Source organism: Poeciliopsis prolifica, unplaced genomic scaffold (assembly GCF_027474105.1).
Source record: "Poeciliopsis prolifica strain line A6 unplaced genomic scaffold, Auburn_PproV2 SCAFFOLD116, whole genome shotgun sequence".
Classification (NCBI taxonomy): domain Eukaryota; kingdom Metazoa; phylum Chordata; class Actinopteri; order Cyprinodontiformes; family Poeciliidae; genus Poeciliopsis; species Poeciliopsis prolifica.
In genome coordinates, this window is record NW_026562491.1 from 612,961 (window position 1) to 629,683 (window position 16,723).

Here is a 16,723-nt window from a genome sequence, read left to right on the forward strand (position 1 = left end):
AGAAAATAAAAACTTCAAGTTGAACTGTTCGTATTTAAAGCTTTCATCATAAGAACGTTTAACAGAATTCAGATAAAATTAACAAACCATGCAGATTTACAACAATACATTACAATAAATATGCAACATATTTAATATTTACTGTTAAAAATACACAAAATGTCTTTTTAATGAGTAATGAGTGGACTTTATTTTTAGGGCAATGCCTCTAATTGTCCACTAGGTGTCAGTAAATGAACACAGATGGACTCATTTACCTGGACACAGAAAAATGTTTAGTTTATGAAATAGATTTATTTTCATCTCTGTGTTATTTGTATTGATGCAAACGTCTGCTGTGAATTTCACAGCTAAAAGATCATTAGAAATAGATGTGGTGAGAGAAATGTTTATGTACCAAACATTTTATTTTCTTTCTTCCAGTTGTGAAAAAATAAAAATTAAACCACAAATTATATAATATTTTCTTTATTAACTCACTTAAACAAATGAATGACATAAACCGTTAGTCTTCTACACAACAAACCCTAAAAACGGCATTTGGACCGAAACATGTATAAATGCCACAGTTTCAAACTAAATTTTAAATTAGCAACCCAAATATTCAGTTAGCAATCAAAATAATTAGTTGGCAAACTAAATATTCAGCTAGTGAGCTAAATATTTTTGTTAAGCTGAATATTCAGAAGTAATCAAAATATTTAGTTGACACACTACTTAATTAGTGAGCTAAATAGTAAGCTAAATACTTCTGTTACCAAACTAAATATTCAATTAGCAAATTAAATATTAGTTAACAACTAACTAAATGGTTGTTAACTAAATATTCAGTTGGCAATCAAAAATATTTAGTTAGCATGCTAAGTATTTTAACAAACTGAACATTAAATTAAACAAATATTAGCAAACTAAATATTTGGATACAACCTAAGTAGTTTGATAGATAAATAGTTAGCAGAAAGCTAACTGTAGAACTAAGTGCAAACACTTAGTTTACAAAATAAATATTTAAATTAGTTTTCTAATTAAATGGTGACCTATATGAACATATATAGGAAAATATTTTATTTTAAGTGTTTTACTTCCTATATATATTGCTGTTAATTGAAGTTAGTTTGCATATGGCACCTGAAGAAAGGAAGTCATGTTTCAGTTTACTCTCCATCTGTTGGATAAATGATTCAGGTTACTGTACAGTTACAGTGGCAGAGCTGGGGACGGTTTCTGTGGCGTTTCCGCTCTGCGCTGGTGTTGCTGTTCGGTTCTGGATCCACTCCAGGTAGTTGGACACTCGGGTGTAGATGCCGTAGTTGCCTGGTCGGGCGCAGCCCTTCCCCCAGCTGACGATCCCTAACAGGAAGTCGTCTTCTTGAACTTCGTCACCAATGGGCCGCCGCTGTCGCCTTTACACGAGTCCGTCCGGCCGTCCAGGTACCCGGCACAGAACATGTTGTCGGTGAGCAGCACGCCGCTCTGCTCTGTGCAGGTCTGCTTCCGGATGCGGGGCACCTTGGTGCGCCTGAGGAGGATGGAGGTGGGCCCGTTCTCGCCCCGCCTGCCCCAGCCGCTCACCGTGTGCAGGTCCACCGCCCAGAGGTCCCGTTCGGCCAGCGGCCGAGTCGGCAGGCAGATCGGGACGGCGTACAACGAGTAAACTATGGGAGACGCTAAGCGTAGGAGGCCGATGTCGTTGTCAACAGTGCTGGTCACGTAATTCTCGTGCATGATGATCTCTACAACTTGGATGACCTGTTCAGTGGACTCGTTGACCGAGATGTCGTGTTCACCTGGAAGACAGAGCAGGAACCAGTTTTGACTGGTCTCTACTGGTATCGATGGTCTTTTTGTTGTTGAAAGGAGGGATTCGAACCTGCAACCACTTTCAGGAACTGCGGGTTGATGTTCTCCAGGCAGTGAGATGCTGTGAGGATCCATGTCGGTTTATAAATCACTCCTCCACAGAAACCTTTGTCTTTATACGTCAGCAAAACCTTCAAGGAAAGATTGAAAACAGGTTTCAGTTTTCATTCCATGAAAACTTCGGCCTCCTCTTCAGACTCTGCAGCTTTAGTTTCAGCTCTCACTGTAACTCTACAGTCTGTCTGTTCATAGTAAACCTACCTGCCAGGGGCATTCACCTTTCGGACATTCGGTTCCCCCCACAATCCTCAGCAGATGCATGTCTTTGGTTGCTTTCTGTAGGACGGGGACCGTGCCGCACGCTATTGGTGCTGAAACAACCATTTGATTGGACAGTTGATTACAGATCAAAATAATTCCTCAGCAACTAAATGTAAACATCTTCAGTGTTAATTGGCTACCAAATAATTAGCCGGTCCCTTTTAAAGAAGTGGCGTCCCACAGGGATCTATACTAGGTCCTGTTATTATTCAAAAAGCCATTGATGGTTTTAAAATTCTCTATTTACATTGATGACAAAATGATCTATTTGGAGGAAAAGAAGGTTTATACACTGAACTGATTCAAAGCTTTACAGAGAATTATATATGATAAACATATTCAGTCCTCTTTATGTTGTAAACAGAAGAAAATTAAAAAATGAAAGTTTGTAAATGATCAGACGTTGCAGTAAACCTTTAGTGATGCAGCTGCGTCCAGCTGTGTCCAGTTCGTAACCATCAGCACATGAACATGCTAGCCTTCGTCCAAACGCGTCTTCATCGCAGAAATGATCACAGCCTCCGTTCTGCAGCAGACAACTGTCAGACTCCGTCTGCTGCTCTGGAAACAGAAATAACAACAGATAGGACCTGAAGTCATCTGAACAGCACAGGAGATTAAAACACTGGAAGTTTCTTCCGTGATAAAACATTTTTCTTGCTCACCGAACTCACAGCTGAGTCCCATGAACTGAGGAAGACATAAGCAGGTGTAGGACTCTTCGTTGTTGATGCAGGTTCCTCCGTTCTGACAGGGACCCGACGTGCATCTGTCAGGGACTTGGACACAAACGCACCGTTATTATTTATCAGAAATTATGGCTGATGACTGTTGATGGTTAGAAGTCTATTTTAATCCAACCCTAAGGGTTCAGAACTATTCAGCAGATTAGAAACAGTCAGCAGTTCATACAACAGTGAATCCACAACAGCAATAATTGGTAAAACCCTCCAAACACACAGGAAGCTCCAGTGGATGTACTGTTCTCCACCCTGACTCTCTTTTCGGTTGATGTTGGACAGTCATTACTTACTGGAGTACCGTTTCCAGAACTCGTTCTGATGAAAAGACAGAAACCAACAGGACTTTAGGCTCTTGCTGAGTTAGAATGGTCAAACCTCATAGTGACGTAACGCACCGTCATCTCGTCGTGCTCAAACACCTCTCTGGCCTCTTCGAAGCTACATTTCTCCTCCAAACACTCCCTCTCCAGATTTCCCACCTTCAGCTCCTCAAACCAGCCGGAGTTGAACCGGCGAGTCCGGACCAGGACGCCGTTGGCCTGCTGTCGCTCCAGAAAGACTGTGGAACACAAAGCAGCATAAACCACATGCCTGGAGTGGAAAACATCAGTTCACCTGTTCAGGTGGATATAAGTCCAGGTGCAGTTAAGCTTTGTGCTTTGGTACAAAAACACATCTTGTAATTTCCCCTGTCATTGTTTAATTGGAAAGCCTCATAAGGGTCTCCTACCTGCTCTTGTTTACAGGTAGTAGCTGTTCCTGATTGGATGAATCTGTGCTTGTTCCTGATTGGATGAATCTGTGCTCCTCGGCTCACTATCATATACATCAGGTAGATGTTTGGCTAATTGTTTATTTGGTCCAAGCTTTATGGAAATCATTAAAAAGCAATACTTTCATCCTCAATGAGACTTTGAGCTTCTGAGACCTTTTGTGATGCCTACATATAGGTCAGGGCTTTGACTAGTCCATTCTTGTCTATTTGTGAGAAGGTGATGAATCAAACATAACCAGGGAAAAGCATGTTGCTCCATTTCAGCGCTGATATCCGTAGACTCTAGTTTGATTACTGGAGATATTCTCCTGATGCAGTGAATGAGACTCCAGCCTCCACCGCCGCTGGCTTTACAGGATGGAGTTTGTCTGACTGTCAGTGAACTTTAAGTCACTCAGCATCTGTGAGAAAATCTGCTCACTTTCTACTGTCTTCTTTCCAGAAGCAAAAGTAGAGAAAGAAGATTTAAGATCCAAAGATTCATTGATGCTTTGCTAGCTTGTCTTTCTGTTGCTAGGAGACCCAGCAGGTTTTGGTCGTTTTTAAGGGTTTTTGGCACCAGTGGGTTGTTTGGTTGTTGGGTGAGGCAATCAGAGTGTGACAGTAAAACGTCAGTAGATGGTAGCCTTGCAGGCAGCTAGCTTGTTGTTGACTCAACACAAACTATTAAAGATTTACCAGCTCAGCTTCTGCTTCTTCTGCTAAATCATCAACAACTTACAGGTTCAGTCTGGATCTTCCTCACCTGAAGCCGGCTGGGAGTCCTGGAGGATGAAAACGAAGATGACGAAGACCCTGAGCAACATGGCTGACTTCATCAGAACGCTACCATCGCTCTTCTAAAGGTACAAAGTCTTTAACTCCCTCTCAACACTAGACTGTAGTTTGTCACATGGTGATGAAACACTGGCTGATCAATGCCCTCAGGTTCAGCAACTTCAACTAAACAAATTCACAAAATACTTGCGTCTGGTCCTGATATGAACATCTAAACCTTTATAATAAGACAGAAAGAAAGCTGTGAGAGTAAAACCAAAACACTGAATGAAGAAGGGAGAAAAGATGCATAAAACACTGAAAGTTAGGCTTTCCTCCCTTTAAAACAAACATTTATGTAACAGTTTACCTTTGGTTCAGTTGGATCTGGAGCTCCCTCTAGTGGTACTGAACGTAAACCATCCACAGGTCAAACAAGAAACGTGAGAAGATTAAATAACATAAGAAATACTGCATAAAAAACATGAAATATGTGATTAATTTTTTTTAAAAAAATTGGCGACTTGATTTGTAACAACACCTCATAAATAAATGCATCAGAGCGGTTAGTTAGCAGAAAGCGAAGATCTGTTAATGTTCTGGTAAATCCTTGGGTATGAACTGTAATTTGGTTTAGTCAAAGTCTGAGATATAACCTGTCAGTGCAAATGTTACACTAAGATCAAACTTTGTTTAAGCTTTTGAGAAAGAAACTGATCAGCAAGAAACTCGTTAGCTTAAAGCTAACATCAGTTTTTTTTCTGCTAGTTTGTCAACAAGCTAACGATGCTAACAGGCTAACTTCCTTCTGTTCTAAACTAAGTTTAAAGGATTTAAGCATTTAAACGTTTGTACCCAACAGTTGGGTTTGATGAAAACAAGTTCATTAAGCTTCATGAAGTTTTGGAGAAAGAAAAACACAGTTTTGTCTGATTATGTATGTTTATTACATATAAATGACAGAATTATGAGTCTCTGGAACATTAATACAGATTTGCTTCCCTTCTGTCCAGATGTCAACCCACAGAAGTGATTTCAGACATTCAAACGTTGAGCTTGTCTTTGGGTTAATGTAACTACCGTTCTGCAGATATTTCTACTTTCCTAACACTGTTGAACTCTGCGCTGCGTTTGACCTGCGGCGTTTCAGCCGGTCGCCATCACAGTTTCGATCCAGTCCAGGTAGTTGGTGACTTTGGCGTAGACGCCGTACATGTTCTCCTTGGCGCAGCCCTTCCCCCAGCTCACCACGCCCGTCAGGAACCAGGTCTTCCTGTACTTCACCACCAGCGGGCCGCCGCTGTCGCCTTCGCAGGCGTCCTGCCCGCCCCTCCTGTGCCCCGCGCAGAACATGTTCTTGGTGATGTTGAGCTGGGTGTGGAGGCGGCACTCCTGCAGCGGCACCCTGGGCAGCACCAGCCATGCAGGTAGCGCGCTATGGGGCCGGCCTCCACCAGGCGGCCCCATCCCGACACGGTGGCCTGGCGGATGTTGTACAGCGTCCTGGCGAAGGTGCTGTTCCGAGCCGGGAGGCAGATGGGAATGACGTGGAGGCCCAGTTTCACCGGGCGGTGCAGCTTCAGCAGGGCCAGGTCGCTGTCGGTGGTCTGGGGGTCGTAGGCCGGGTGGATGGTGATGTTCAGCACACACTGACGCTGCTCCGTCTTCTCCGCTCTCTGTAGGTCATGTTTTCCTGACAGCGACCAGCATTCAGGTTAGATAACGTCAGGAGACGCCGCGCTGTGAGTTTGACCTTGAAGAGTGACCTCACCTACATAGATGTGGAAGATGGCTGACGGTTTGTGCCAGACGCAGTGCGCTGCGGTTAGAATCCACGTCTGACAGGATGATGGCGCCGCAGCGGAACCGGTTATCTTCGTACAAGGCGACCTAGAACAAACATGAACGACCTTGACCCGACCTCTGACGACCTGAGTGATGGTGACCCCGGTTTCTCCAAATCTAACAAAATGAGTGTCAAACGTTTGGGCAGCAAAAACTTTTGTTTGTGCTGTTTTAGTTTGATGATATTGATGATGACCTCTGATGACCTCTGGAAATGTTTTCGTTAAAATCTTCAAAATAAAAGCATCACAAACTATTATTTTTGCTGTATAAATGTTTTATTTGTTTGATTTGAAGAAAAACCAAAATATCTTTTTATTTAATGTTAAAGTTTGTTAGTTTTTATTCAGTAAGGCAGCAATCTGAACCTTTTCATGTTCAGGATCTTTATTGATGATCAGATTTTATCTAAAAAAACAAAACATATTTTTAATTTAGTGAAATGTTTTGGACCCTGCTGGTGATGGACTCACCTGCCATGGACAGTGACCTTTGGGGCAGGCCTGCCCTCTAACTATCCTGGGGGCAAAATTGACCAGCGGTCTTCCACAGACCACTGACTCTGCAGCAACATAGAGAAAGGTCAAAGTTCAGTCTACTTCTTTAGTATGGAGAATCACAGGCATGTGGTTCTGTGGGAAGCGGACAGAACCAAGAGGAGGAGAAGCCGGCGATCCGCTCTGACCTTTGGGCAGACAGGTGCTGTTGTCCTGGTCCAGCCCGTACCCCGGAGCGCAGAAGCAGACCGGCGAGAGATCCGGATTCTCCCTGCAGAAATGCTCACATCCGCCGTTTCTAAAGCGGCACCTGGTTGAGGTCGATCGGACTGCAAACGGCCGGAAACAAACGTCACCCACATCCTGGACCCGCACCGTCAGGAGCCAGTTCTCAGCAGGTTCCTACCTTTGTCACATTTGGACCCGTGGAAACCGGCGGCACATTTACAGGTGAAGGTGTTGAGGTGGCGCGTGCAGGTCGCCCCGTTCTGACAGGGAGACGACAGGCAGAGGTTCGGCGCTGAAACCAAAACACATCCATGAGGGCCGGTTTCACAGCAGGCGGGAAATGTTCAGGTCAGTACCTGTGTAGGTTCTCCAGAAGTTTTCCTGCACAGAGAGAAAAGCAGGCAGTGAAACCAGAGATGGACCAGAACTCGGCTAAAGTTAAGTTAAAGTACTTTGAATATTTTTCAATTTAGTCCAGTTTGGACAGATTCTAAATCTGTTTTTGTTATAATTCCACAAACAATTTTATTATTTATTTGTATTTGCTAAATAAACCAACTAACCACACAATATGTTAATAAAACAAGTTAAGTTGTCAGGTTTCTGTAGTTCTTGCAGGTTTACCAGATTAAAAACAAATCAGCAAATTAAGCAGGTTCAGTTCTTTCCTGAGAGACTCACCAGCTGCTGCGAGTGCGGGATGATCTCTCTGGCCTCCTCGTACGAACATTTCTCCTCGTAACATTCCCGCTCCAGGTTTCCGTTCCTCAGCTCCTCCAGGAAAGAGTTGGCCCTGCGAGTTCGCTGCAGGAAACCAGTGGCTTCACGTCGGGACACAAACGTTCCTCCTGCAGCCAAACAGCAAACGGCTGCTGGACTCAAACTGGACCAAGTGACGGGCAGCAACCAGTTACTTCACTAATGGTTTTATTATGTACCTTTAGGAGTATTTTTACCGCTCTAAGTTGAATTATTTTATGATGAAGTATTTCTACTCTTAGTGGAATAAAATTTCTGAATTTTCTTTCCACTGAATGAAAATCAAACATGTTTTAACCAAAAATTCACCAGAAACAGCTGCAGTTCCTGTTAGTTTCATAAGTTTTTCATTGAAAGAAACTGAAACATTTTCTTTTGCCAGATTTTGTTATTTTTGTAAACTTAAATGAATTTTTGCCATTTTGTTTTTAAAATACAAAAAGTTCCACTTAATTTACATTTTTGTCCATCTGATAATCTATTTTCTAAATATGAAATGATTGAAATTTGAGTAGTTTTTACCAAATACTTCTTTACTTTTACTTGTAAAAGTAAGAAAGTACTAACATACTAACTAGTAGTAGTACTAAAATACTAGTTGTGCTGCTTTTACTTTAGTATAACTTGTTTACAGCAGAAGAATCTGTCAGAATATTTCCTAAGATTATAATTAAAGCTCATAGTTAAATTTGTAATAAACCTGATGAGTTTTTTTCTCTGCGTTTTGCAGTCTGGAGCAGAGCGGAGGTGCAGTTCATCAGAACCGAGCGTTGGACCCTGACGGACGTTACCAGAGCAACAATAAGATGAAGAGGAGCAGAAGGAGGAAGAAGGAGCAGGACTGACCTCCTGGGGTCCCGGTGCATCCTGGGAAAGCGGCGGTTATGAGGAGGAAGAAGACGACGCTCTTCGTTTGTCTGGTGATGGACGCCATGCTTGTTTTAAACTGATCAAAGTTCACAGAGAAACAAACAAAAACCCCCGACAGAAAAACACGTCAGATAAAAGCTCAGCCCTCTTCTGCTTTCAGGGCGAATTGGCTCCAATTTATTTAAAAATATTTACAGATAAATTATTTTAAAACTCAAAGAATTAAATATACTCTGATTTATCAGGTCTGTTTCATTTAAAAAGGCATTAAACTCTAAATATGGTAGTTTTAATCTGAAATTCTGACTTTATTTATTGAATAAATGCAACAGGATCATTTCCAGGACATATTTGTTTTCTACAGAAACGACACAGTGAGGCAAAAATAATAAATATAACCCATTATTTAATGAAGCTCCCTTTCAATAGTTAACATGACGTTTACATCTGCATTCAAATTATTAAATAAAAAACAGTTAAATATATATTTATTATGATTGTAAACAAAAAATATTGGAATAATAAAGCTGCAGTGCATTGTGGGAACAGTAGTCCTCCTGTCCTCCAGGGGGCGCCACTACTGTTACAGCATGTCCTTCAGGATGTTGGGGAGGAACTCCTGCGCGTCTCTCAGTCTGTCCTTCCACTCCTGAGGGATGGCGCCGCCGCGGTGGGCGGCCGCGGCCCCCAGCAGGGCCCCCAGGGCCGAACCGCGGTTACAGTTTTCACCTGGAGACCAAAACAGGTTCAACATCAGGAGATCCAGCTTTTAGTTACTGGTGTTAAGAATCCTTCAGTTAGCTTTAATTTTGAAGTCTGTTATCATTAGCTTCAGCTAAACACTGTGTTGCTTTATTGAAGCGTTTAGCTGTTGATGCCTTCACTTTAGATTTGTTTCAGCCAAAGTCTTCAGCTCTGACCTCCGCAGTTGGTGTTGGCCAGGATTCCTCCTTCAGGGTCATCATGAAACTCGTAGGCCAGGTAGAACAAACTGGACAGGGCCCCTGTGGGTTCAATGGGTCAAAGGTCAGGACAGCTCTCTTAAGGTAAAGCTAAAGCTGAGCTTGTAGGCTCTGACCTCGGTTGTAGCAGGCCATACCCAGGTAGCTCACGGCGCTCTGGTGGACCTTCAGCCTCTCCTCAGAAGATGCTGGAAACCTGGAACAGTCAAAAGAAATCAGCCGCTTCATGTCTGAAACCTTCAGCAGAGCTTCCCCGGAGCCGCTGGCCCGGTTCTGACGGACCTGGCGGCCTTTCGGCTGTAGCTCTGGCAGGCGTCCCAGGCCTCCAGCCTCTTCAGGGCGAACTCGGCCTGCTGGCGGACGCTGGCCCCGCCCAGCACGGCGTGCAGTGCCCGGCTGTAGATCGTCACGTACTCAGGCACTTTGGGGTGAGGATGGGTGAGCTTCACGAACTCCACCGCTGCTGAAACCTGAGGAGAGACGACCACATGAGACCGAACCTTCAGGTTCGGATGAGGCCGGACGGGTCGGGTTTGCTCACAGCTTCATCCTCATTGGCCGAAGCAGACAACAGGACAAAGGGGAGGATCGTGGGAAGGCAACCGATGGCGTCCAGCTGGCTGTCAGGAAACCGAGAGCTCATCATCTGTTTGGATCGTTTCTCTGCAAACTTCAGAACCTGAAGAGAAGCAGAGTCAGAACCGGCCTGATGAACATCGGAGCTGGAGCTCCTGGTTTACCTCACTGGGTGACGTCGGCCTCCCGTCCTCCCAGTCGGCGAAGAACGAGCGGTGGAAGGACTCGGCGTAGGTGTCGGCGTGCGAGCCGGGTGTGGTTAGGAACCGGACGTAGTCGGACAGAACGGCGGCCCGGACCTCCGGCTGGGAGACGTCGGCGAAACGCCCGGAGACCATGGTCCGAGCGGATCGCAGGGAGCACAGGATGTTCAGGGTGTTGTCTCCGGCCTGGAGACCTGCAGGACCGGACAGACGATCAAGATCCGACAGTCACGGGTTCTGACACAGCTGCGGCTCTGAGCGCCGGTACCTTGGTGGTAGTGGACCGAGCCGTTGGAGGATCGCCACAGGTCCAGCTTATCATGGAGGATGACGCTCCCTACCACGTCGACTCGCTTGGCGCCGGTGGACCAGGCGGTGCGACCGCTGCCGGCTGCAACAGGAAATAGGAAAGAACAGAGTCATCAACGAGGGAGAAGTTCCTCAGGGCCGGGTTCTGGAGACTCTTCTGTTCTGAAGAAGGAACATGATTAAAAGTATTCCAGCTATTCGCCACATCATCCATGACCAATCTAGCATTTTGATTGGTCGAGACACCAGAACATTGATGATGCTACCCGGCCGGCGGATCCAGCCCCACAGCATGATGCTGCCACCACCATGCCATGCTCACTGGGGGTTTCCAACAGTTATACCAATCACTTGCCAGTTTTGGACTGAATAAACTTAAAATAGTATGATCAAAATAAAAATATATACATTTTAAAAAATAAAATCTTTAATTAACAGCAAATAAATACATCTAAAATTTATAAATACTAATAGATGATTATATATATATTTATCTAAACTGCATTTTGAAATAAATAAAAATAGTCAAAATAAAAACATAAATGCAAAAAATAATTTTAAACTAATAAAACAGATCTATTTTTTAAAAAATATATTAAACTCATTAAAATATAATAAATATATTTTCTACTAGAAAAAACCAGGTTGACACCAAGAAATGGCTCCAGTTTCAACAGTTCAGATAAATTCATCCGTTTTGCTGAAACCCTGTTTACTGGTACAGATGTTGGACCGGCCCGGTTCTGGTACCTGTGTTGGACAGGGTCAGGATGCTGGACGGGTGTCTCTCTGCAGGCGCCTCAAAGCCGCGGATCCAGCCTCCGAAGTCCCTGCTGATGTCCTGGATGTTGTAGTACCAGTGGACCGGCATGGACAGGGAGTCTGCGGCGCACATAGCCCAGAACGCCTCGCTCACTGACCGCCTCACTGCAGACATGTCCAGCCTGCAACCTGCAGCAGCAAAAACACGTTAACTGGAACCGGAACCAGAACCGCTGATTTCAAGCCTCACCTGTCCTCTGCCAAGAACTTCTCCCTCCTCATCAGAACTTATATAAGCGCTTATCAAATAGTTACAAAACTCAGCAGGAAGTGGCCCGCCTGTAAACATCCGGTCCTCCCAGTAAAGACTGACACCTCCTCCAGTTACATACTGGTTTTTTCTTCATATATAACCGGATTATCAATAAAATGACACATTAACGTTGTAATTCAGTAAACAAAGCAGCAGTACGGCGTACCGCGAGGGTCATTACATAAATTACTCCCTGAGTTTTTCCTCCCAGGCAGGAACATTTATTTTTATTTTAAAATTAATGATCGAAATAGTTTCACAGATCACAGACATTTATCAAGTCGATTATCATTTTATATTAATGATAGTTTTTAAAAGTGCGGCAGATTATATTTTAAATAAAATAACTATACCTGTCAAACAAAAGTCAGGGAAAACAACCACTCATTGTACGGCGGCCCGCTTGAACCAAGAAGCTTCCAGGCATAAACCATGCTGCAGGTTGTGTTAGTTTTCGGTTAAATTGGAGCTAATCTGGAGTTTAAACCGTTTTTCCGGTCACTGCAGGGCTGATTAATACTAATAATATGATTTGGTTTCAGCTCTGCATCTGCCGTTAGCGCTCTGGGTCAGAGTGGATCGGTACCAGCACAAACTGGGTTTGTTTGGCTTTGTGTTCTCAGCTGGAGCTAGCTTAGCGCTGCTAGCTGTCCGTGGACATGGGGGACGTGTTGGATCCACGGGATGTGGGTAAGACAGTGGAGCCCCACACAAACTGGGAGATAACTGGTCACAGTAGGGCATTACATGGTATAAACTGGACAATAATTCATTTTTTTCTGTCAGAACTGTGATTTCTAACTACAGATTTCGGTCTGAGTGATGCTTGTTGCCGCCATATTGGTCAGGGCAAGTCAGCCACAGTTCTTCAGGGCAATCTGAACTTCAGTTCAATCTATTTCTGTGACTTATTTATTTAATCAAAAGCTTTTCATTTCTGAAAGTATGCACACCTCCTGGACCTTCCCACATGCTAGCAGCAGAGGGCGCAGTGTGTGTTCTGCAGCTCACTGCTGGTCTCGGTTCTGCAGAGAGGGCGAAAAGCTTCTGGGCGGAGAAGGACGTGGAGCAGGTCTTCACCGGGGTCTCCCAGTACCTGGACCACCTGAAGCAGGCCCTGCAGAGGAAGACGGCTCTAGATAAAGGTACTGGTCCGTCCTGGCCGGGGTCCAGACTTTCCTGCATGGTTCTGGTGTGATGCTGGTTCTGTTGCAGAGTACGTCCAGGCCCAGAGGCTGCTGGAGTGTCTGGACCTCGTTCCTCTCGGGTCTCCTCCGGACCAGGACCAGGACTCCTCCGTGGTCCAGGTGGTCATCGGTTCAGGTACTCAACTACTGTAAAAATATGTTTTGAACATTATTCTATGAACTTTGTACATAAACTTAAAAATATTGTTATAAATTTATGAAGTTCCAATATAACTATAAATATTGGGTTTGTATTGTGAGAACAGCCAACAAGTTAATTTGTTTTGCATCTTGATTCCTTTAACATGTAATTGTGGGAAATATTCAAAAATTTTGTTTTACCAAAATTTGTAGATAATTTGTTGCAAACCATTTTCACTTTGTGTAAATATGTTCTCCTAAATAAAATGCGGTGTGTAGTGACGTCATTAACTTCCATAAGAAAAGGTAGAGATCCCTGAGGAACGCCACAATGAATATATCTGGCTGATTTTTAATGTATTTTTTATTATTGTGTGCTACCAACGTCCTTCATTTAGGGATCATTAAAGTATGACTAATGTGTTGGTTCTGGTCCGGTTCTGACTGACCCTGTGTGTCTGCAGGAGGGCTGCTGCCAGCTCACTTCAACGGACTGTCGCCCCCTGCTGGCAGAGAGGAGCTGCTACCTCCGCTGGCGCCGGTCCAGCTGCAGTACCACCCTCACCCCTGCTGCAAGGTGAGGAGGAGCAGAACCGGGCCAGTGACGGGATGACCTCTGACCTCTGTGTGTTCCCAGGCCTGCCTGCCCGGGTTACTCAGAACCCCCCAGTCCAGCTCACAGCTGTACGGCCAGAATCCGCTGAAGGTGCCGCTGCTGTGCGGCTTCAAGAGGCTGAGCGCCATGCCGCTAGTGTCCCCGACCGGAACCGGCCCGGACGGCCTGGACGTGGCTGTTGCCGGGGGCGACTGGGACGTCATCTACAAGACGCCGTGCGGACAGAGCCTCAGAAACTTCCAAGAAGTCGAGTCCTTCCTATCGGCGACGGAGAGCCACGACGTCCTGCAGGTGAACCAGAACCGGGCCTGAGAGCCCGCTCTAACCCGCTCAGACGTGGTTCTGACCCGGTCTTTTCCCGGTCTGTCCCCTCTGCAGGTGGACTACTTCACCTTCAACCACCTGGTGCAGCTGGACCCGACCCCTCTGCCGGCGCAGCCGCAGAACGACCTGAGCCGGGGGGCGGAGCCTGTTCCCGTGGAGCTGGTGCTGGGCGAGGGGGGAGGGCGGCCCGCGGGCTTCCGGTACCGGAAGGACCGCTGGCCGCACGGCTGCTTCCTGAGCCGCGGCGCCGCGCTGTTCGACGCCTGCTGTGACTGCAGCGACGGCTGCAGCGAGGCGCTGCACTGCGCCTGTGTTGCCATGACGACCGGGGGGCGGGGCTACAGCTACCAGAGGCTGCTGGAGCCGGTCCAGTCAGGGTGAGAACAGGACGTTTCCCTCCCTTCATCATCACTCCTCCTCTTCATCACTCCTCCTCCTCTTCATCATCACTCCTCTTCATCACTCCTCATCTTCATCATCACTCCTCCTCCTCTTCATCATCACTCCTCCTCTTCATCACTCCTCCTCCTCTTCATCATCGCTCTTCTTCATCACTCCTCATCTTCATCATCACTCCTCCTCTTCATCACTCCTTCTTTTCATCATAACTCCTCCTCTTCATCACTCCTCCTCCTCTTCATCATCCCTCCTCCTCTTCATCACTCCTCCTCTTCATCATCACTCCTCTTCATCATCGCTCTTCTTCATCACTCCTCCTCTTCATCATCCCTCCTCTTCCTCCAGCCTGTTTGAGTGCGGTCCGTGGTGCGGCTGCGACCGGGCCCGCTGCCAGAACCGGCTGGTCCAGAGAGGGGTCAGAGTTCGTCTCCAGGTCTTTGAGACGAGGATCGGGGCTGGGGTGTCCGTTGCCGTGACGACCTGGACCGAGGCACGTTCGTCTGCATCTACGCAGGTCGGCTGGAAATCAGTATAAATATATAAACCAATAAAGTCGTTTGTTGAAGGTCCAGATGATTTTGATCAGTTTTAGTCCTGGTGAATATTTTACAATTTATAATCAATAATTCGTTTGGTAGAATGTTTTTTTTTCTTTTTGTTAAATAATGTTGAGCAGAGTTTAATTCAATTTCAAACAAATTATTGAAATGTAGCTTTTTTCCCCTTTATTTAAAGTATTTATATTTTTGGTGTTTTAGCATTATATCATTAAAATATCATAAAATATACATTTTTGCTTCATGTTTTTTAATTTTTTTTTTGAGTATTAATTATTCTTTTATGAATCTTTATTGTCATTTATTTTGCATTATATTAGTATGATAATAATGAAGTATTTATAGATTATCTAAATAATAAAATGATGTTTTACATATTTTCATTTCATTCTGAAAATGTTTTCATAAAATTCTCTGTTTTTTGCACAAGTACACAATATAAATATTAAAGTAGACATTTTCATAGTTATTAAATTTCTCATTAGTCATAGGTTCTGTTAATAGTGGTGGTTCTGTTAACAGGTCCGGTTCTGTTAGTAGTCGTGGTTCTGTTCACAGGCGTGGTTCTGCAGCGGGCCCACAGCCCCACGGAGCCGCTGCCCCCCAAGCTGACCCGGGCCGAGCTGCCGTCAGACGACGAGGTGGAGGTCGTCACAGAGTGGCTGGCCCCGCCCATCCTGGAGGCGCGCAGCGACCTGCTGGAGGCCCCGCCCCCTCCGCCAGGCTCCGCCCCCTCCATGCAGCACGTCCCAGTGATCCAGAGACCCGGCGAGTCCAGCGGCGCCGCTCAGAACCACGACCAGGTTGGTTCTGACCAGGTTGGTTCTGACCAGGTTGGTTCTGACCAGGTTGGTTCTGTCCAGGATGGTTTTCATGGTGAGTTACTGCTGCTTCATGACGTCTGATGGTTCCGGTTCTGGTTCTGCAGGACGGAGGCCTGGCTGAAGTGAGGGTTGCCGTGTCGATGGACATCCAGGAGGACGGCAGCCCGACGAGTTTCAAACGAGGAGCAGAGAGAGAGGAAGTCTGCTTCATCGACGCCAGCAAGGAGGGAAACGTCGGACGCTTCATCAACGTGAGTCTGGAGGAATGTTCATGGAAAGTTGAGTGGAAGGAAAAAGTGAAAGTCAAGAAACCGTTGGTTTGCTAATTTTTTTACTGAATATATTTATTGATTTATTTATGTATTTATTCTCATCTCGGCCCACAGCACAGCTGCCAGCCCAACCTGTTCATCCAGAACGTCTTCACGGACTCCCATGACCCCGCCTTCCCGGTCATCGCCTTCTTCACCAACAGGTGAAGGGGAGGAGTCACTGTAAGCCCCGCCCCTTTTTTACCCTCAGGTGTGTTTTCATTGGTTTTGTGTCCTTCAGGGTGGTGAAAGCTGGCACTGAGCTCACCTGGAACTACTCTGACGCTCACACCTCCACCTCAGAGCAGGAACAGGAAGTGCCCTGTCTCTGCCGTAGCAACGGTTGCCAGGGATGGCTCCACCTGGAGGAGAAGCTGTGTGACGTCTGTGCAGCTGAAGGTCCAGGAGCGACGGAGGAAAACTGAGTTATGCTGCAGCTTCTTACTGATTCCTATTCTAAAAGTGTTAATGTTGTAAAATCTGTTTGAGCTTATTTGTTATTTAAAAAGTTGTGCAATTGAAAAAATATTTTCATAAAGTACTTTGAAATGTTTGTAGATTTTATTCATTTTTTTGTTTATTTGA

The 16,723-nt window shown here is 45.4% G+C and overlaps 2 protein-coding genes and 1 pseudogene across 3 annotated transcripts; 1 reads left to right on the top strand and 2 right to left on the bottom strand.

The window, feature by feature from the left end:
- Nucleotides 1–1,038: 1,038 nt before the first annotated feature.
- On the bottom strand, nucleotides 1,039–8,973 carry LOC129354698 (uncharacterized; annotated as a pseudogene).
- A 70-nt stretch (nucleotides 8,974–9,043) lies between these two features.
- On the bottom strand, nucleotides 9,044–11,936 carry LOC129354687 (uncharacterized). Of its 2 annotated transcripts, XM_055024174.1 has the most exons (9): nucleotides 11,717–11,936; nucleotides 11,455–11,655; nucleotides 10,664–10,786; nucleotides 10,357–10,589; nucleotides 10,158–10,295; nucleotides 9,899–10,086; nucleotides 9,733–9,812; nucleotides 9,575–9,658; nucleotides 9,044–9,383 (listed from the first exon to the last, which is right to left on the bottom strand). In XM_055024174.1, the coding sequence occupies exons 2-9, from the start codon at nucleotides 11,639–11,641 to the stop codon at nucleotides 9,238–9,240; spliced, it is 1,179 nt and encodes a 392-aa protein (XP_054880149.1). In that variant the 5' UTR covers nucleotides 11,642–11,655; nucleotides 11,717–11,936; the 3' UTR covers nucleotides 9,044–9,237. The 2 variants fall into 2 exon arrangements, with proteins under 2 accessions (XP_054880149.1, XP_054880148.1); XM_055024173.1 differs by having other exon boundaries at nucleotides 11,455–11,936.
- A 250-nt stretch (nucleotides 11,937–12,186) lies between these two features.
- On the top strand, nucleotides 12,187–16,691 carry LOC129354733 (histone-lysine N-methyltransferase SETDB2-like). Its single transcript, XM_055024217.1, is given in 12 exon segments — nucleotides 12,187–12,469; nucleotides 12,811–12,924; nucleotides 12,995–13,102; nucleotides 13,572–13,684; nucleotides 13,745–14,014; nucleotides 14,102–14,424; nucleotides 14,792–14,886; nucleotides 14,889–14,960; nucleotides 15,562–15,806; nucleotides 15,932–16,078; nucleotides 16,214–16,302; nucleotides 16,380–16,691. Coding segments are annotated over 12 exon segments (1,791 nt in total). The 5' UTR covers nucleotides 12,187–12,438; the 3' UTR covers nucleotides 16,564–16,691.
- The last annotated feature ends 32 nt before the right edge of the window (nucleotides 16,692–16,723 follow it).

Bases quoted from the DNA above. Each gene is read 5' to 3' on its own strand.
- LOC129354687 (XM_055024174.1), bottom strand. From the start codon at position 11,641: ATGTCTGCAGTGAGGCGGTCAGTGAGCGAGGCGTTCTGGGCTATGTGC. The intron at 10,787-11,454 runs GTACCAGAACCG...TTCCTGTTGCAG, and splicing joins CCTGACCCTGTCCAACACAG to CCGGCAGCGGTCGCACCGCC. The intron at 10,296-10,356 runs GTAAACCAGGAG...GCTTCTCTTCAG, and splicing joins GGCCGACGTCACCCAGTGAG to GTTCTGAAGTTTGCAGAGAA.